The 21,221-nt window shown below is 46.5% G+C and overlaps 1 protein-coding gene across 2 annotated transcripts in view; it reads left to right on the forward strand.

Annotated features, from left to right (window-relative positions):
• Window positions 1-241: 241 nt before the first annotated feature.
• MAP3K9 (mitogen-activated protein kinase kinase kinase 9) overlaps window positions 242-21,221 on the forward strand; it is a 76,778-nt gene continuing 55,798 nt past the window's right edge. For both annotated transcript variants that reach the window (XM_084892639.1, XM_084892640.1), the window contains exons 1-2: window positions 242-991; window positions 7,398-7,811. In XM_084892639.1, coding sequence (XP_084748765.1) covers window positions 592-991; window positions 7,398-7,811 — 814 coding nt within the window. In that variant the 5' untranslated portion in view covers window positions 242-591. The remainder of the gene's footprint in view (window positions 992-7,397; window positions 7,812-21,221) is intronic.

A 21,221-nucleotide genomic window follows, 5' to 3' on the forward strand; every position in this document is an offset into this window, starting at 1 on the left:
ACCCATGGACCAGGGCGCGGGGGGGTGCAGAGAGGCGGGCCGGGTCCTTGGCGGGGTGCTCCCACCGCGGCGGGGGGCGGAAGGGGGGGGGGAAACCTGCGGGCCGGTCGGCAGCACCCAATAGGAAGGCGGGTTGGCGCAGGGGCGGGCCGGGCGCCGGGGAGCCCCGCCCCTCGGGTCCGCAGGGCTGGGGCGGAGCCAGGCGGCGTCAGGTGGTCCCGGGCGGGCTGGCGGGGCCGGGGCGGGGCGCGGAGCCCGGAGGGGAGCGGCCGCGGGCGGGCGGGCACCGGCGGAGCGAGCAGGTAGCGCGGCGGAGTGGCCGGGCCGCCCCCAGGGGGCGAGCGCACAGGCGGGGGCCCTGCCCGCCGCGCCCCGGTGCTGCGGTGAGCACCCGAGCTCCTGGCACTCGCCACGCGCGCCCGCCGCAGGCAGCCGCTTCTCTCCGCCCCGCCAGCCCGGGCCCTACCTGCGGCCGCTGTCCGGGGAGGAAGGGGGGGGGGGTCCCCCCAGCTCTGCGGAGCCGCATGAACAATAGGCGGCGGCGGCTCCTGCGGGCGGCGGCGGCCCCGCACTCTATGGATCGGCCGCTCCATGGAGCCCTCCAGAGCGCTTCTCGGCTGCCTGGCGAGCGCCGCCGCGGCCGCCCCGCCGGGGGAGGATGGAGCGGGGGCCGCGGCCGAGGAGGAGGAGGAAGAGGAGGAGGAGGCGGCGGCGGCCCCCGGGGAGCTGGGCTCCGACGCGCCGCTGCCCTACTGGACCGCCGTGTTCGAGTACGAGGCGGCGGGCGAGGACGAGCTGACCCTGCGGCTGGGCGACGTGGTGGAGGTGCTGTCCAAGGACTCGCAGGTGTCCGGCGACGAGGGCTGGTGGACCGGGCAGCTGAACCAGCGGGTGGGCATCTTCCCCAGCAACTACGTGACCCCACGCAGCGCCTTCTCCAGCCGCCGCCAGCCCGGCGGCGAGGACCCCAGTTGCTACCCGCCCATCCAGTGTAAGGCGAAGGCGGGGCCGGGACCCTGGCGGGGAGGGCGGGGAGGGCGGGGAGGGCGGGTGGGGAGGAGGAGGGGGTTGGAACGTTGGAGCCTGGAAGTCTGGGGGGCTGGGGGTGGTCGCAGAGAGACGGGACCCTCCTCGAGGGTCAGGCTGAGTGTGGAGGGATGGGTGACCTGGGGCTGGGTGTGAGCGCGCGCCCTCGGGCCGCAGGGCTTTGGTGGGTGCTGTGTGTGCCGTGGAGACGCCGCAGGCCTCGCCTGCAACCTCAGGCGCTTTGGGCTTCTCAACCTTCATCTGACCACCTCGGCAGCAACCCCCTGATTGTATCAATACTTCCTGAAGCCTCAGCACGAGAATCTCCCCGTTTCCCAATCCCTTCCCGCCCCCCCTCCCCCCCCAATCCCCTTCCTTTCCATTCACCCCTCCCCTCAAAAAGATATCTGCAAGGATTTCAGGCAAGCTAGCTGGTGGTTTCTGTCGTAACCTTAGTCCCCAAGCCTAGGACTTCCCGGCTCCCGGTCTCCTCTGTCCCCGCCCCTTGAAGGCATTTGCTTTGAAGGAGTTGGGGGTTGTCTCCCGCAGGGCTGGGCTGGGCTGGGCTGGCTCGCCCGTCCCGGAAGCCTGCGTGAACTCAGGGCTGAAGTGTCTTTGAAATGTCGTGTTGATTTCTTGGATGCTAATCTGGTAGCTCAGAAGTTGTACCTTCAGGAGTCTCACCGAATACTAATGTGCTGAGAAGGGGGTGTGTTGTGTGGAGGGGCAGGTGATGGGCGGAAAAATGATTAGAGAGGCAAAAGTAAGTCATTCTCCCATGAGAGATCAGGGGATCAGGGTACAGTGGCTAAATTCCAGTCCCTCAACACCTAGGATGCTAAGACAATACATTTTCTTCTTTATTCTCCTCCTACATCCTTGCCTATAGTTGGTATTTGCCAAATTTCAGGGGGACCATGCCCATTGGTCCTTCCAGTGTCCTGGTTTTTTTTTTTTTTTTTTTTTTTTTTTTTTTTTTTTTTTTTTTTCCAGTTTGCCAGGAGACCCCAGTTCCACACTCTGTAATGAAATTTCCTTTGTTTTTTCAAAGGATTTAAGCTGCCATTAGAATCCCTCAATCAATGATGCTAGGTGGTTTTAGTAGAGAGATGTAGATATCTCCAGGTATATTTGTATTTGAGGGATTCCAAAATTTCTTTCACGTTAAGAAAAATATTGTTGATACATATTTAGCATTCCTCATTCCACATTTTGTACACTTAGCATCTTAGCACTGATTTTAAAAAACTCATCACCATCCAACTTGAAACATTTAGTTTTAAAATTCCATTTGTGACAGTTATCTTCTGGCCCTGTAACTTATTTTTGCTTGGACAACTGTGTTATTATCTTAAGATATTTATTAAATACCACCACTTAATATCAAAATCATAATCTCTCGCCTTGTTTTTTTTGTTTTGTTTTTTTACTTTTTTTTTTGTATTGGTGATTTGACTATCAATTGACATTCAAATCTTTAGTTACCTTTGCTTCCCTCTCCCTCTCAGTCAATGAAAAACTTTTATGTTTCTGCATCTGATAGTACTTGGAGGCAACAAATTACTTTATGTTGTTTCTAGGCATTATTTCTTTTTGGCACTAGTATTGGGAAGATGAAGGCTAGTGTCTGAAATAGTGTTGAAGATGAACTTGGTCAGACAGTGGGAGAAATTTGGAGAATGGTCTGGTGTGTTAGAAAACAGTGTCGTTTTAAACGTAAGTCAGATTTTGAGGATTTTTGTGGGTGAAGTTTGATTTTTGTTTTTTCAGCAACAGCTAATGTCAGAGCAGAGGGTTGTGTGAGGCTCATGAGCTGGAACACAGTTTCTTGACTGTCTTGTGCTCCCCGCTGTCAGAGCAGTCAGAAGGGAATGAAACTTAGGCTGGAAGCACCCTCCCCAGAAAGCCAGGCATGTCCCATGTGCTACTGTAGACACTCCTTCATTAGGTGCCCAGGACTTAATCTTTTAAAAAAACATATTTTATTGATTTTTTACAGAGAGGAAGGGAGAGGGATAGAGCGTTAGAAACACCAATGAGAGAGAAACATAGATCAGCTGCCTCCTGCACACTCCCTATTGGGGATGTGCCCTCAACCAAGGTACATGCCCTTGACTGGAATCGAACCGGGGACCTTTCAGTCCGCAGGCCGACGCTCTATCCACTGAGCCAAACCGGTTAGGGCCCAGGACTTAATCATATTGTAACAAAAGTTACCTTGCATAGACTAGATTCTTATATCTAGAACTCAGATGGTGAGAGAGTAGGCAGTACCATGTGCTTATTGAAAGAATTGACTTGAAGAATATGATATTTGAAGGTCCTGCTGAGTTATTTTATTTAGTGTCATTAGGAGTTCTGATCTTGCCTGGAATTAATTCTTGATAATTCAGAAAATGTAATTCCAGTCGAAAAGCAATTACAGGGCCTCGTGGAGAATGGCTACTGTGTTAAATATCCAGGGATAAAGAAATGATAAAGAGGTGCTTGCAAGTCACACATGAGGGAGATTGGAGATGTAAATAATTTCACTACAGCGCTTTGGTAAAGTTGAACCAGGCACGTTGCTGACAGGTGTGCTTCCTACCTGTAGGCTAATGTCCACTAGTTCAGGTAATGTCACTCAGAAATGAAAGGTGGTTGACAACTTTTCTTCAAAGATTTGGAATGAAGTTGAGCCACTAACAACTTTTCCCTGTAACCCTTTTGAACTTCCCATCTGGGGCATGGATTGTGATGCTAGACTGCAAATAGAAGGCAGTAATGATAATCTGTTTTAGTTTTAAATATTACTTCAGAGGGAAAATTCTGTTTCAAACTTTATTCAAAACAAAAGAGGTGGAAATTACTAAATCTTATGACAAAGAAAAATGTAATACCCTGTTTCCCCGAAAATAAGACAGTGTCTTATATTAATTTTTGCTCCCAAAGATGCACTAGGTCTTATTTTCAGGGGATGTCTTATTTTTCCATGAAGAAGAATACGGTACACATTTATTGTTAAATGAAAATAAAGGAAATTTATTACCTGTATACGGTACGGTAGTACGGTAGTTGTCAACACACACCAGACAAACTGTGAATCCTACAGTATCAAGAATTTACTCATTTATACAATGACGATCATGTCATCTTCTGGAACATCATCATAACAATCCAATTCCTGAATTTCCTGGTGAATTTCTTGTGACTCCATTTCTTTCAGAATCAGTGGACCAAATCTCTCATGTTTAGCCTAGGGGGTGGCTTATTTTTGGGGGATGCCTTATATTTCACTCAGAAGGAAACCTGTAAGTAGGTTTATTTTCGGAGGATGTCTTATTTTCGGGGAAACACGGTAGTGCTTCTATCCCCTTCAATGTGGATATTAGAGTATAACTCTTCATGGAGCTGTCAAATAAAAACCAACAAGAGGTCTTTCATCTTCCTACTAAAAGATGGAAAATGTAGTTCCTAAAGTTTTATCTTGGGAGATATGTAGGCATTTAAAAACGTTTCTCCTACAGGAGGTTTTATCTATTTTCAAGCAGGGCATAAATTAAGTTCTGACTAATTCACTTTATTTTTTTCTTATAAGGATGCATTTTCATATGTCCTTAAGATTTTTAAATGAGTGAGATCCGTACAATTCACTTGCCAGAACCCACCAGAATGTGCTTATACATGTCATTTTCAAGGATACAATGGAGAGCGAATAACATCTTGACTCCGAAAATGAAAGAAATAAGGTTTTGTTCCTGATATTCCTGGATATGTCTTTCCAAAGAAACGGGAAACTGTGATGGATGCGACTTGACCTGATTCTTACTTAAAACCAGGCCTTGACTGAAGCAGGGAATGAAAAGAGAGCCCCACATTCTCTCCAGGTCTAGTTCTTACTCCAAGGAACTTCTTACTTCCAAGGGAGGGGAAAAGAAAGAAGCCCTTTCTCCCTTGCCCCCGTCCCTCTGTCCCCCCTCTATCTGCTTTTAAGCTATGTTCTGTATTCTTCTTTAAGTTTGGTTATATTTTCTTAACTAAATAGCAAGAACCTAAGAGTCATGTTCTACCCAGAGCAAGAATATTTCTTGTTTGGCCTTCCCCGCAGAGGTTTTCTGTCTTCTGCAGAACGCCACCCGTGGAGCTGTCCTTTCAGCACCCTAGTTCAGCATCACATCTTTAAAATCCTCGTACATTTAAATAAATATTTAACACCTCCTGTGTGTTCACAACTATGCCTCAGTCCCAGGGAAGAAGGCAGGGTAGAAGAGGAAATACAACCGTCCATTCCCTTAAGGGGAATTCGGATATTCAGCTAAAGAAATAAGATGAGTAAATACAAATTTGTTAAAATAGGCACGTCTCTTTTCATCAGCATAAAAACTGGTAGAAAACAATGAACTTTCCTTCCCTCCATGATCCAGGAGACTCCTAATATAACTTAAATGTTTCTCCAAAAGGGTTTCTAATCTCTCTTTAACATAGGCATATTTCCCTCCTATTCATATAGATGAGATAAGGCAAAAATCAGTAATGTCAGGTTTCATTTTAGGACCCAGAAACACTCAAACTATTTTAAGTAGAAAGTGCTCTCGCACAGGAAATTCGGTGCTTACAGAATGATCGGGAGGTAGGGAGAAGGAACGCTCAGGTGGACCTGTAGGAAAAATCCAAAACTTTGCAGACCTGGCCCACCAGGTAGGCTGCTACTTCTCTCAGAATTGGGAAGGCACAGAATCCGGAGTTGTCACTGAAGCTGTGGAGTTCAAGAAGGCCCGGTTCTTGTTGCAGTCCAAGATTAGGCAAGCACTTGGCCTTGCAACATGCCTCTCCTCATCCACACAGCGAATGATTGGACACTGACTCGCTGTTGCAGAAAAACGCCACCTCTGCCACAGCCTTGCTTGCCAGGAGACGCAGCAAGAAGATGGTCTCCATTTCATTTCTGCCTCCCAAATCTGCATCTAATGCAGAACCTAATATAATCCAGAACTCTAGTTTCAGGGAGTCTGGGAAATGTAGTTTTCAGCTTTCTGGCCTCTGTAGAACTGAAAGGCATGCTGGAGGATTTTAGAATGGATGCTGATGGCTAGTCTGCAGGACCTGCCGCACCTTATATTCTTTGGGGAGAGTGCCCAATGAGGGGGTAAGCCTGAACACTTTGGCATATTTGGAGTCAAGATGGAGCCATACTTTTTGTATACCGAAAAGCAACGAACTTTTCCCAAGAGTTTCCTTTGTGCAGACTGCCACTTGCATTACAAAATACAAGTGAATATCAGCCCCCGATGGAATAGAAACACTATAGTTAAGCAAGAACAGTTTGGAGCACCACCAGGATCTGAGTGGAGAATGGCGGCATCCTGGGGCTGGCTGTGGAAGGAAGCAGTCAGTGGGCAGTTCCTCTTTTGGTCTTTTTTTTTTTTTTTTTTTTAAATATATTTTATTGATTTTGTACAGAGAGGAAGGGAGAGAGATAGCCAGAAACATCGATGAGAGAGAGTCATCGATCAGCTGCCTCTTGCACACCCCCTACTGGGGATATGCCCGCAACCAAGGTACATACCCTTGACCGGAATTGAACCCGGGACCCTTCAGTCCCCAAGCCGACGCTCTATCCATTGAGCCAAACCGGTCCCGGCTCCTCTTTTGGTCTTGCCAAAAGTTTAGAAATGCATTTTTGTTTTCTTAGTTTTTTTTTTTTGTTTGTTTGTTTTTTTAAATATATTTTATTGATTTTGTACAGAGAGGAAGGGAGAGAGATAGAGAGCTAGAAACATCGATGAGAGAGAGTCATCGATCAGCTGCCTCTTGCACACCCCCTACTGGGGATGTGCCCACAACCAAGGTACATGCCCTTGACCGGAATCGAACCCGGGTCCCTTCAGTCCCCAAGCCGACGCTCTATCCATTGAGCCAAACCGGTCTCGGCATTGTTTTCTTAGTTTTTAGCAAAGTTTTGTTTGTTTTTAGTGTGTGTGTGTGTGTGTGTGTGTGTGTGTGTGTGTGTGTGTTTTGGGTGTTTTTTTTCTTAGCCAAACTACTAAGCTGAGAGATGAGTATGAGTAAGCCAGGGAAAGATGATGAGACTGAGAAGGTAGAACAGGGTTTTCATGAAGGAAAAAAAAAAAAAAGCATAGAATAGCACTTTGCTCATATAGCAATACCATGTCCAGCCCAAGATTTGTGTGCCAGTTACACAGCATAAGGCCGCAGAGAGTAAGTTAATCCCACTTCCTGCCCTTATAGAGTTGCCTTTATATTAGGAAGACAAAGAAACCACGTGAACAGACAACTGGCTGCGTTTACTCATCCCGGTAAATGGGTGACTACTGGTAAGTGGTGTTTTCGGAACGTTTTTGACTTGCTTCTCTTTCCCTCCTCGTTCGCAGTGTTAGAGATTGATTTTGCGGAGCTCACCCTGGAAGAGATTATTGGCATCGGGGGCTTTGGGAAGGTCTATCGAGCTTTCTGGATAGGGGACGAGGTCGCCGTGAAAGCAGCTCGCCACGACCCCGACGAGGACATCAGCCAGACCACAGAGAATGTTCGCCAGGAGGCCAAGCTCTTCGCCATGCTGAAGCACCCCAACATCATTGCTCTCAGGGGCGTGTGTCTGAAGGAACCCAACCTCTGCTTGGTCATGGAGTTCGCTCGTGGAGGACCTTTGAACAGAGTGCTATCTGGGAAAAGGATCCCCCCAGACATCCTGGTTAACTGGGCCGTGCAGATTGCCAGAGGGATGAACTACTTACATGATGAGGCGATTGTCCCCATCATCCACCGCGACCTTAAGTCCAGCAACAGTGAGTATGAAGGGATGGGGCTGTAGGGCTTGAGAACACATCCAGACTCCGTCCAGGGCATCAGTTGGCATGGATTCCAAAAGGAGCCTTAGTGGGCAGTGAAAACTGCTTGCTTAAAACCATTCCATCTGGAGCTGAGATTTAGGGCTGCAAGGAGTGCCAGGAAAATTGGTTTGGGATGAGAAGAATAAGGCGCCTGAGGGGTTGGGACAGTTCTGAGCTCCCATTAGCAGGTAAGTGTGGCAATGTATAATTCTGATGTCCTGTGCAAAAAAAATGACGATGACATAGATTTACTTTTCAACTTGAGGGAAGTGTGTCTGCAATCACAAAAGGGCTTTTTCTCTTTCGTGGAACATCAGGTAAAGCAAACCTATACCACCTGTTTGCATTTATCTAACAGCCAGCTTGAGGCACCCACCAGAGAAGGGGCTCTATGGAAGAGGAGGCATGTGGTTTAAGCTGTGAGGCCTAGTCAGGTGGCAGTGTCAACTTGGAGAGCAGGACCTGGCTGGAAGGCTTACAGACCTCCTGATAGCCTACGGGTAGTGTTAACTAATTATCATAACTTCCCAGTGTGTAACCTACGGGTAGTGTTAACTAATTGTCATAACTTCCCAGTGTGTAATAGCAGGGAACTGAGAAGCAACTTTATTAACCATCCAGAATCCATAAACTGGATCGTAAAGCAAGTGTTAGACGTAATTAAATGGTGAGTCCATAGACACTTGTGTCTCTTTCCTTGGCTGAATCCGCAGGTCCTGGGAATATGCTTCTTTTGTGTGGTCACATGTGTTCTCTGTTGCCTAAACTATGTGGCAAAGAGGACCCAGTGAGCTCAATGGTCACTGTGAGCACCCTGTCCAGATAGGAGGGTGTTGGGACTTTGGGGGTGAGGTAGGCCCAGGAACTTCACGCTCTCTGTAGCCTTCAGCTTTGAGGCCAGAAAGCCTTCAGGCTTTGTTTTGTTCCGGGCTGTTCCAGAGGTAGCTTGCTTTTCTGTTGATGTTTTTGTGAATCTGTTCAAGGTAATGCATGTTAGCCCGGGCCCGTTTGACTTGGCCTTTGCACTGAAAGAAACCCATGTTTTCTTTCAGGGAATATAACTATTGTATCCGGCATTTCTTTCAGACATTTCTAGAGCATATATGGTTCATATACTTTCTAATTTATGTTAAGTAGCCTTTGTTTATTTATTAATTTACTTAACTATATTTTTATTGACTTCAGAGAGAAAGGGAGAGGAAGAGAGAGATAGAAACATCAGTGAAGAGAAAGACTCATTGCTTGGCTGCCTTCTGCACATCCCCTACTGGGGATTGAGCCTGTAATCTGGGCATGTGCTCTTGACCGGAATCGAACCTGGGACCCTTCAGTCCACAGGCTGGCACTCTGTCCACTGAGCCAAACCGGCTATTTTTATTTTTTATTTTTATTGTTTAAAGTACTACGTGTCTCCTTTTTTCCCAATTGACCTCTTTCACCCCCCTGGTAAGTAGCCTTTGTTACCCTTACTTCTCCCACCTGCACCTTCTTCCCCTTTATAATAGAAAATTTATTCCTCTGAGAGTATGGGACATTATGTATATATTTTAGATATAATGATTGTGAAGGATTTAAGATCCAAAAAATAAAACCTGATTTCTCTTTTCCTTCTGCCATTATTCTATCTCATTTGGGCTTCCAAAATTCTGTTCTTTAAATGTATTAAAGAAATTAAAACTTTTGGTGACCCATTTTCAAAGTGATTTCTACCTAGAGATTGCTTTGGATGATGGGGTAAGAATAAGCAGATGTGTTGGTACAAGCAAATGATAAAGAAGCTGAATTTTCTTTATTTTACTTTTTCTTATATCCTTATCATGCTGGGAGAACTAAGCAAAGTGCTTTAACCTTATATAATTAAGCCCATTAAAAAATTTGGACTAGGATGATGGAATTGTGAAAGTTAACAATTTCTTATATAAAGTTTTGAATCTGGGTATAATTTCAAGCTGTAAATACAAGGCTTTATCTTATGAGATTTGTGTTTGTAAGTGTAGGCTTTTGTGAAGGAAAAGCTAAATTGTCAAGGCTCTACTCTTTGCAGGAGATGGCAAGAGACCTGGATGTTTTTCTGTCATTCAGGAGACAAAGCCCTGGTTCCTTTCTTTGTCCTTAAGTGAATTTTTGGATTGCCAAGGGGTGCCTTCAGTACAGTGTATTGTGGCAGGAGATAACTGATGTCTAGACGTGTGTAAGGTTCATTGTTCTGCGTGGCTGGTGTTGATGTTGATGCCCCCATAAATCTCACAGATGAGGTGGGGCACCTCCCTGGCATTTACCTCCTTGGCTGTTTGCCTGGGATCGTAAACAGCATATCCAACAGGAGCCTTCATGACACAGTTCTTATTTCATTGCTGTGTGTCTATGACTTGGAAATCATTTTTAAAATGATATCCTACTTCTTTGCCTCCAGTTGGAGAGTCCCAACTTCTTTGTGCTTTGCAGACCTGGGGATACTGGCCTATCTCCCTCGGTTTTCATTAGGGGTTTCAGAGAGTTGGATTTGGGTGATTCTCATGTGAGAGCAGAATTCTGCAACTTACATGTGTTAGTTGACTTTGAACCTCTAGAGAAAAGAATATGTATATATTGGGAAGGTCCTTGTTGGAAAAAAAAAAAAAGAGTAGTTGATGATAAATATCTATTACAAAAGGTTCAGCAAAAAAGTGATTTTTAAAAATATATTTTTATTGATTTCAGAGAGAGGAAGGGAAAGGGAGAGAGAGATAGAAACATCAATGGTCAAAAAGAATGATCAATGAGTTGCTACCTGAATGCTCCCAACTGGAGATCAAGCCTGCAACTGGGAATCAAACAGTGACCTCCTGGCTCATGGGTCAACTCTCAACCACTGAACCACACCAGCTCGGCAAAAAAAGTGATTTATTAAAATGTCATATCATCCTGATCACCTACTTTAAAAAGTATAAGCTGTTTAGTGGCAGTGAAATGTGAATAGCATATAGCATACTATGATGATATACAATATAATCTCTAGTAAGCTTAGGTTTGACTGTATATAACCTAAAAAGAACAAAACAAGGTAACAGTGGTATAGTAATATAAACCATGAAGGTATGCCTTCATTTGCCTTTGAAAGGAAGTCCGGGGAGTTTTAGGGCATCTGCACAGTGTCCTCAGGGACCCAGGCTCCTATTTTTCCCTCCATTGTCCCAGCACATGGCTAGTATCCTCAGGGATACAGTTCAAGATGCTATTCTTTGGTCTAAGTCACAAGCCTGGAGGAGGAGGAAAGCAGAAGCACAGAAGTTGTCTCCCATGAACCTCCCAGAAGTCCAGCACAGCACATCTGCTTGCATTTACTGGTCAGAATGAAATCACATAGCCATGGCCAGTACAGGAGAGGCTGGGAGATGGAGGATTTTGTTCTGGGTGCAGTGGGTGGAGCTAATAATCAGGGTGTATCACCAAGGGAGAGGAAGGGCATGGCTGGTGGGGAAGCAGCTGGCAGTCTTACCATGGAATCTCAGTGCAGGACATACATTGGGAAGAACCGTTATCTCAGGTTTTTAGCATCATTCAGCCAAACAAGGCTAGACAGGCCCTGGGATGTGTGGCTCCGACCCCTGATTTAGCTAATGGTTTATATTACTTTACCACATTGCATCGTTAACTTAAACACCACTTCTTGAAACTGCTTGTAAAAGCGCTGGCTGTAAAAGTGGATTTATGTGGCTCTGCTCCATCAGACAGGGGAAAACCTGATTGTTAGCAATAGTGTTAGTGATCGGTGGTCTTTCAGAGGAAAGATTGTCCTTCTGGGGGTAGGGAGATGGATTTCAGGGTTTTGACTTCCAGGCATTTGTCAGAATTGCAGTTCAATAGTAGCCATTAAAAGTTAAATTGGTGTAAAAATGAGGCCACGTGAAAAAGCTTTGGAAAATGGAAAGCCTCACCCAAAGTGAAGACAGTGTTCTTTTATTATTAAACTAGTGGCCTGGTGCATGAAATTCATGCACATTAAAAGGGAATTAATTAGAGGAAATATTTTTTAATATTGCTATTTGCCCTTTCTCAATAATAGAAGTGTCAGAGATGAAAGAAAATTAGTAAAATGTATATGAAAATAACATATACATTTATTAATAAATAAACAATAATAATGTCACATCCCCTGACTGGTGCCGGGTGGGGAATGCAGCCTCAGGTTCCCCAGCCCTGCCCACCCGCGCTTGCTGATTGGTTATTATGGCTTGAGGGTGTCACAACCATTTGCATATTAGCCTTTTATTATATAGGATAACTTATTTCCTCCTCTTAGTACACATGGAAGAAGCATACAGGCAAAAGCTGTGTGTGTTTTTCCAAATTTTGCATTTGTGCGTATTTGTTCTTACTCCCAAGTCATACACAGACAATCTTAATAAACATTGCTTGTAGCATGCATTTCTGTCACTCACACTTGTCAGTGTATTGTAGCCACTTTCTCATGTAAGAAAATATTCTTTTACTACCATATATTTAAAGGTGGCACAGTATTTTGCTATTTACATATACCATCCTGTATTAACAGTCAAACCCTTATCTATAATAATAAAAGCGTAATATGCTAATTAGACCAGACAGCTAAATGACCGTCTAGACGTCCTTCCGAACGAAGTTGGGGCTGCGAGGGCCAAGCCCCGTGCACGAATTTTGTGCACTGGGCCTCTAGTCTAATAATAATATTAATAACAACAACTAATGCTTGCTGAGTGCTCCTTTACTGTCTAACCATTTTATCTAGATTCTCTTTTAATTCTCTCAGCAATCCTACAGGGTAAAGGCTATGAGTGTCTTTACAGATGAGGAAACTGAGGCTCGGAAGGGGTCAGCCACGTCTCTAGAATCTCACTGCCAGTCCTAAGACCAGGCTTGGAGCTCAGGTGTGACACCTCAGCTTCTGTTCCTAATCACTCTGCCATCGTCGGCACACTGCTTTTGGGCAGCTGGGATGTTTCACTGCGTTATTTCTGTGGCCCTTTAGTACTTCAGTTTCGTGTAATTAGAAGTGATGTTACTCTGCTCACAGAGCCATGGCATCCACATCTCACTAATGTACCATCGATCACCCTATTCTTGATTTCCTAGTTGAAAGAATAGGTGAGTGGTGAACTGTATTTGGTTTGGGACTAGCCATATTGCCTTCCTGTTTTTGGATGTCAACTTATTCTTCTCATGAGATTTTTTGCTGCCTTATTTCCCTCTTTTCCTTAAAGGTACTTGCCCCTTAAGCCAAGCTGGTTTCCTCTTTCACCCGGGACACATCCTGTACTTCCCAGCCACTGCACCCTCATCACACTGACCCTTGCTGTGGGAATAATCTTGCTTTCAGGGTGCTCTCGCCGCCATCTCTTTGCCTAGCCAAACCCCACCCAGTGAAGGACAAGGGACTAGATCTGCTAGGCCAGTGGTTGCAAACTCAGATGCTTCCCAGTCGGTCAGTAAATTTGTGAAGCAGCTGGTGTGAAGGTGTAGGACTTGGTGGGAATGTGGAGAAAGACATGTCTGCTCCACCCAGCACAGGCCTTTGGAAAACAAAGCAAAACACTGTGCTGGCCTGCAGCTGGCTGTGAAACCGCATCCCTGGCCTCCTGTTTTCGTTGGCTCTGATCTCAGGAGCATCCCCTGTGTCTCTAAATAGATTTTGTGTCTTTAGTTTTCAGGCACTTGAATGAATGAATGCATGAGTGAGTAAAGTAGCACTTGAACTGGTCTACTTGCAGGATCTCAAAATGTAAAAATTCCCGTTTTCTTGTTGGAGGTCCATGTGCCTCATTTGCATGGAAGTTGTTTTGAATCCTCATTATAATCTCCAGGCCCTTGATCCTTGCTAACATCTGAGTTCATCAATCTGTTTTGGGTGCCGTGTGTAGCATTTTTACAGCATATTCGTTAGCAACCTCTCGGGCTTTGCCCTCTTCTTTCTCTGCACCCTTCCCAGTTGCTCGCCCCCAGTGACTCTCACTGGCCAGTGTCTCCATAGCAGCCAGTTGCAGCTGCCAGGTGCTGCTGGGTCCACTGCCAGCCTGTCTCATCCACCCTTGGCATTCCTTTAGTCCCAGCTCGTGAAGCCCTGCCTTGTTCTTCACGGTGCTGGGTCCAGTTTTGTTGAGTTGTTTGATTGGCTGCTCCTTTGCAACCGGAGGCCCTCCCTCCCAGCTCTGTGCTCACAATGCTGTGTGCCTGTGTCCAGCCTTCTCTCAGAGTTCTCCAGGCAAGGAAGAGGAAGACCTGCTTTCCTACAGAGGGAGGAGCTTCCATCTTGCCCTTCGCCTCAGGCTGGCTCTAAGTTCTGAGCCCTGGTGTGCTTCTGGACTGGACCCCGGCCTCGGCCCCTGACTGCGCTCCCTGTGCAGGCTTTCCCCAGGCTGCGAGCTTGCTGGCTGCGAGGCTCGTGGAGCCCCGTGACCCACTAGATTCTACTCTCTAGTGTCCTTGTTCCTGCACACATTCCTCCTGAGGGGGAGCACATTCCTGCCTGAGGGATGAAGCCACTGAGGCAGTGGCCTCCTGGCCAGCAGCATTGTGGAGGAAAGCGCATGCCTAGAAAAGGATGAGGAGTAGCCATAAACGGAGCTTTCTAGAAGGTCGGATGGGGAACGTCTGCCCACAGGCCATGTAAGGCCTGTTAAATAATTTGGTCTGGTCCTGCCATGGCATTAGGAGTGAGTTAATTAAATGTTTGACCAAATAGAGCAATCTAATTTTTAAATTGATAATTTTGTATGGCCTGCGAATTATATTATAAATATCCAAATGGCCCTTGTCAGAAAAAAATGTTCCCCACCCTGCTATAGGAGAATAAACTAGAACATTCTCAGGGTGGATTTGGGAGGCAGCCACATATCAGCTATAGAGAACCCAATTCTTCGTCTTTTTGAGAGGTTCGTAAATGACTTTTCCTATGACTCATGAACACATCTCCAGCAGTACCTGGCTCTGGTATTTCTGAATCCTTTTCCCTGTTATTCTCCCCGTTTCTAGTCTTTGGGGTGCTTTGCTACAAGTTCCCTCTTGCAGAGAGTTGGAGGATGTCAGATGTGTCTTGAGGACTTTTCCAGGCAAACGTATACAAGCGCTCACCGAACTGGATTTCCCCTTTGGTGGCAGGAGACTGTCCCTGCAGTCCGCTGGCAGCCCTCAGGCAAGCCCCAGGGCGTTGCTGTCAGTGGATGGGTCGAATGTTCCATGAACACAGAAACCTGTTCTGCAAGTTAAAGTGAACACATGAGAGAATAAAGCTGAAGTGAAGCAAGCCACCAGCCAGGCGACACGCCTCAGCAGAAGACCCCAGCGAGGCCAAGAGGTCTGGCCTGCGGGTTGCATTGTGTCGTCAGTTCTTTAACTTTGTGTGGGAACCTCGCTGCTCCCGCACAAAGGTGGTTCTGGTGGTGTGTGAGTTTGAGCGTGGGGTGTTGGGGATTTAACAGTAAGCAGAGACAGAGGCTGTCATGACAGGTAAGCGGAGTAGAGGGAAGGTGCGGGTGACATGAGAGTGACTAACACGGGGACATATCCGAGGGTTTGCTGAGGATGTTGGTCCGAGGATGTGGTCCGAAGAGAGAAGAGCTAATGAGACAAAATGTAGAGGGTAGGTGGGGCTGGGAGGTTCCAGGCTGGGAGAGCAGCAGACACAAACGCCCAGTGAGAGCATGGCCTCCCATGGGGAGGGGGTGGCAAATGGTGCCCTCGACATTCTCTGTGGATTTTTTTGCCTCATTCTTCTCTTGTGGTTGGAGGGGCTTCTTTGTGGGTTGTTTCCCCTTTCCCCGCCCAAGTTTGCTCTGGAAGCTGCCTACTTTCCCTTCCTCTGTGCTGACCCTGGGGGCGTCTCTGTAGCTTACTCAGTGGGGCTGGAGTGGCTTGGGGCCCTGGGCAATATTTAGGCACCGACAAAGCCTGCATTGGAGTTGGAGCAGAAGACTGTTGTGTGTAGGGTTTTGGTAGATATTTCTGGGCTTTGACTGAGCTGTTATCGTGGGGGAAATAGCCTCAGTGAAGGAAGGGCTGGGTGGGCTCAGAGCAAGAAGGGTTTTGAAAGGTGCATGGGCTCTGGTTCCTAAATACAGGGTGGGGCAACAGTGTTCATATGGAAAATAACACAATAACCGATAAATAATAATAATACTAGAATAAACTCTGTTTCAGATACTGATAAACAACTGTAAACCCACTTTTGCCCCACCCTGCATTTCTTTTGTCTCGTCTCCTTTGCCCCTGTTCCTGTGTCTGCTGGTTTGAGCCACTGTTGCCTTGAAAGTCGAATCAACTCTCATGTCTTCTCTTCCTTAGTTCTCAACCGCAAGCGAACCAGGTAGCAGATAAGTAGCGACCTCCACCTTTCACAGGTGGCCGGTGGTGCTGCCATCGCTCAGGGTCAATATTTGTGCTTCACATCCTCTCCTTTCCTCCATGGTGGGAAGGTTTCCACCCCTGACTTGGCGCTTCACCTCATTCCCATGAGGTAGCTCAGGATTGCTGTGGGTATGGACACTGAGACATGAAGTGGTTGACGTCAGTGGTCTGCGTCAAGAGGAAAATGTAGCTTCTCCCCAAGGTCGCCCTTAGAGTGTCCTTCAGTGCCCTACCGGCTTCCTGTAGAACCACACTTGTCCTTAATCAGGAAGGGCTTGAATCCCTGGATCTATGCAAAATGTGTTCATTTGGGATAGGGTTATAGCTTTCACCTGGCCAAGACTCAGATAAAGTTATGGATCGGCACTGTTAAGAGAACTCCTCTGAGCATCTCTGTAAGAGGACTGCGGCGGAAGGGACACCTGCCCAGTGGCGCTGACTGGCTGGGTGGCCCTGGGGTACATCTTGTGCTTTCTCTGGGCCTCAGGGTCCTTGTTTTTGAAATGAGAGGTTTGGATGAGATGGTCTCTGAGGTCCCTCCCTGGACTGACATGTGACGTAAGGGTGAATGTGTGTGTTCTGGGAGCGGGTGAGGACTACACGGTCTGTCTGAATCTGTGCGCAGGCTCCTGCATGCCCAGGTCCCCCCTCTTTCCAGCTCCTGGTTGCAGAGGCCAGGAGCCTGGTGGGGAATCTTCGCCAAGTGAGAAGTCAGATGACAGGAGCCCACAGGTGCTCCCTTCCCCCTTAGCTGCCCAGGGCATGACAGATGGCAATGCACAGAGAAGATGCTCTGGTCACATGCAGCATAATTGGGATTTGCAATAAACCAAGGGCAGCCTGCATCCACAATCAGGGCACAGTCCACTTCTGTCCTTGGCGCTGGATGACAGGCATCCTAGTGTCTCAGGGCTTTGCGCACTCGCTTCCCATCCACTTTTCTGGACGAACATAGGCTTTTTCAGATGGGGCTCAAGACCGTGTGTGCTTCTGTCCTGCACTCACCAGTACAACTGCAGGAAGACTTTGCAGGCCATTAGGCTGTGACAGTGAGCTACAGAAATGAGACATATTAAGGCTGTGGATTACACAGCCCTTTCCTTCCGAACTTCCCTGGGGTTTTTATTCTCTGTAGGAAACTTGAAGGTTTTCATATGAGAAGAAAGCATTTCCCCCTTAAGTTTGCTTTTTGGAACCACTGTGCTCTAATGGGAGGGACACTGGCTTAGGCGTCAGAGAGACTTGAATTCAAGCTGTTTCTTAAGCCCCTGACACTGGGCATGTGGCTAGGATTCTCATCTGTACGATGTGGACAGTCCAGAAAGGAGCAGGGTTGTCCCAAGATGGTGTGTCACGTGCAAACCACAGTCAGCAGTGGGCCTGCACTTTCTCTCCTCCTCCCAAGGAATAGGAGAACCTTGGTTCTGTTCCTTGCTGTTCGAGGTGTGCACAGGATAGAATCGGGTTTTTCTTTTTAGTATGAGGATTTTCAGCAGCCCTAAGTTGCCGTCTCTCAAGACAGCCAGGTGTAGTTTTACGGCTTCCACTGAAATGGGCAGATTTATTTCCACCGAAGCTGCAGAAGGAGACTGATCCCTGCCAGCCTCTTCCAACTGTGCCTGGGCCTCTTGCAGACCCAGCCTAACTCGCAGTGCCAGGCCCCCTGAGAAATGCTTCCTGGTCTTGTTATGGCCTCTGGCCTGATTGAAAGGGACAGCTGGCCAGTTTTATGGCTCGGCTGGCCTCTCTGCTGATCATTAAAATGCTTTTGCCCTAGGAGGAAGCACATATATTTCTCTCCCTCTCCCTTCTCTGCTGCCCCACTCTGCGGCTGAGGTCAAAGGGAATAGATGCCTTTTTTTTTTCAAACCCTCCTCCCAGCCTTCCCAAGTCAACGTTAGCATGCTTGTTGCACAGTCTCCTTTAAGACTGGAATATTCAGGGTGGGTGGAAGAGATTTTATTTTGAGTATTGTGGTCTTCTTTTGGAAGGAGAATAGCGCGTGATTATTCCTTTCCTCTATCTCCGTATAGCAGCTCTTAACTTCTTACTGCTTTTCCAAATCCTGTTGTGCCATGCTCCTGGTGGAGGAATCTCCATTTGGGGGGAAAGGGTTATAGCTTTTACCAGTCCAAGACTCAGATAACGTTAGGAATCAACACTGTTACAAAGAACGGCTTTAATTGAGCATCTGGGGAAGAGGACTCTAGCGCATAGAAGGTCTTCAAGAAATGTTTGTGCTTTTGATCATCACAGTTCTGGTGCTGTGCCTGTGCCAGTGCTGTACTAGCTACCCCCTTTAAGACATTCTCCAAACAATGCCAGAACCCCCATCCTAGAGAGCCCACATTTAGGATGTGAACCCCCTTTCCATTGGAGATGAGCCCACATGAGTTCTGGGTGAGACGGGGTGTGAGCCCTGGCTTTATGTCTTGTTAGCTGGGACCTTGAGCAAATGAGAATCTCTGTGCCTTAGCTTCTATAAGTGTGAAATGGGGATAATTATAAAATGATCTCATTTTACAGGGTAGACGTATCCATAAAATAATCTAGGTGGCACTCTTAGTGGTGTCTGGCGCGCGGTAAGAACTCCATATACTGACATTATTATTGTAAATCCAGCGACTGCATTTATTCCCTCTGTATTTAGATCCACAATTTGTGATCGTGTACCTTTGAGTACAATTTGTCTTGTACCTGCATTTTCAGTATTTTAAGTCATATTCGCTCCAGTTGCACAATGGGATTTTTAAATTCAAAGATGTCAAAATAGTGAAAAATTGAAATACAAAGAAAAATGAGTCTCTTTCCTACCCTAAAGTTTACTTCTTAAAAACAAATGGAGTTGAGGTTCTTTGGGTTTTCTTTGATATTTTCCCCCCCTCTGAAAACAGGAACCCCAATAGGATTCCTGACAGCAGAGGGGTTATGCTCCTTCTTCCATCTTCCCCTTCTCCCTGCCCCCCTCCCTCGAATCATGCCAACAAAAGGCTTTGCATATGGCAGTCCAGATGCTGAGCAGCAGTTCCAATTTTGCTATGAAGTCTTGCCTTTCCTCTGTCTCATTCCTTTCTGGATGGACTCAAAACTTTACTGAGTGAGCTGCATTTGCTTCCATCAAGCCCTTGCTTTTATGTAATCCATTTTATAAACTTTAGGAGCCTAGAAAGGCTCTTTCTTCCCATCCCCATGGGTTGGGGTGGGCAGGGATGAAGGTGGTGGCCACACCAGTGCAGCTACAGGATCCTGGCCATGATGGGTATTGTAACTAAGACCTTTCCCTGAAAATCCGTGTGACTGTTTGCAGCTTGTTTCCTGGTAAGGCAGTGTAACAGGAAAAAAGCATCATTGAAAAAGGAAAAATTGCCCCAGATTTCACTGTGTAAATGTTTTTATTATTATATATGATTTGCCTATTTTTGTTTATTTAGCTCTTCTGCCATTTTAGTCATAGTGTACTTACTACCCAGATACTTATTATATTGCTAGAGGCCTGGTGCACAAATTTATGCGGGGGGGGGGGCGGGGGGCGTGGCCCAGCCAGCCTGCCCCAATCCAGCCAATCAGGCTGGGCGGCTAGGGGGAGGGGCTGTGGGTGGTTGGCCGATTGTGGTGGGGGCCCTGATTGGAGGCGAGGCTGGTCCATAGGTAGTTGGCTGGCCAGCCCCACCTCCTGGTCAAAACTCCCGATTGAACTCCTTATTGAGGGGACAATTTTCATATTAGCCTTTATTATATTGGATTTGGTTTCTGCATTCTATTAACCTTCAAAACACAAGAGGAAGGAAAAAAAGCTCTGTGGTTGGGGAAAAAAGTGGTCGTCTTCAGTCATTCTTAACATTTAAAAAAAAAAGATTTTTTATTGATTTTTAGAGAAAGAGGAAGGAGAAATAGAAAAAAACATAAATGTGAGAGGGAAACATGGATCAGCTGACTCTTGTACATCCTCTACTGGGGATCGAACCTACAACCCAGGCATGTGCTCTGATCAGGAATCTAACTGGCAACCTTTCGGTGCATGGGATGGTACCTAACAAACTGAGCACACTGGCTAGGGCTTACCTTTCTTTAGTGTTTATAAGGTCAGAGCTTAAGAGAACTTTAGGGTTCTGGCTCTGGGAAGCTGGGTGACTTGCTGAAAGTCATGCTGTTGACATTCCCTAGTCTCAGGACAGTATTCTTTCTCCCAGCCTCCCCCAGCCCCTGTCAGTGGGGCCTGTTCCTCCACCAGGCTTTCCAGCCAGGTCAAAGTGCTGTGGACAGCGGTGGAATGAGGCTTCATACATCATCTGAGGAATGGGGGCGACTTGCTGATAAGACCCTGGGTCAAAGCCGCTCATCAACACGTTTTCTTCTGTGTTTTAGGTAGAAGGATACGAATATTCACAACTCTTCTAGTTGGTTTAATTTTCAGGAAGAAGAAAAAAAAACAACAGTAAAAACATCTTCATTTCTTTTTCCCCCAGCTTTGTTGAGATGTAATTGACACATAACACAGTATAAATTTAAGGTATACAAATGATGATTTGATACACATATGTATTGCAAAATGATCACCACAGTAGGGCTAATACTGCCATCAACTCACACTATTACCTTTTTTTGTGGGGAGACCATTTAGTGTCTATTCTCTTAGCAACTTTCAAGTATGTAGTACAGTTTTGTTAACTATAGTCATCATATTGTACAGTAGATCCTCAGAACTTACTCATCTTATAAGTGGAAAGTTGTAACCTTTGACCAATATCTCTCCATTTCTCCCTCCCCTTATAAGTGATATCATAGAGTATTTGTCTTTATCTGTCTGACTTATCTCTTAGCATAATGCCCTCAAGGTTCATCCGTGTTGTCACAAGTGGCAGGATATTGCTTTGTATACATATACCACAGCTTCCTCAGCCACTTGTCTGCAGATGACATTTAGATTGTGTCTTTATCTTAGCTATGTGAACAATGCTGCAGTGAAGATGGGAGCGCAGATACCACTTTTAGGTAGTGGTTTTATTT

The sequence above is a fragment of the Pipistrellus hanaki genome (assembly GCF_964339955.1).
Source record: "Pipistrellus hanaki genome assembly, chromosome: 1".
Taxonomy (NCBI): Eukaryota; Metazoa; Chordata; class Mammalia; order Chiroptera; family Vespertilionidae; genus Pipistrellus; species Pipistrellus hanaki.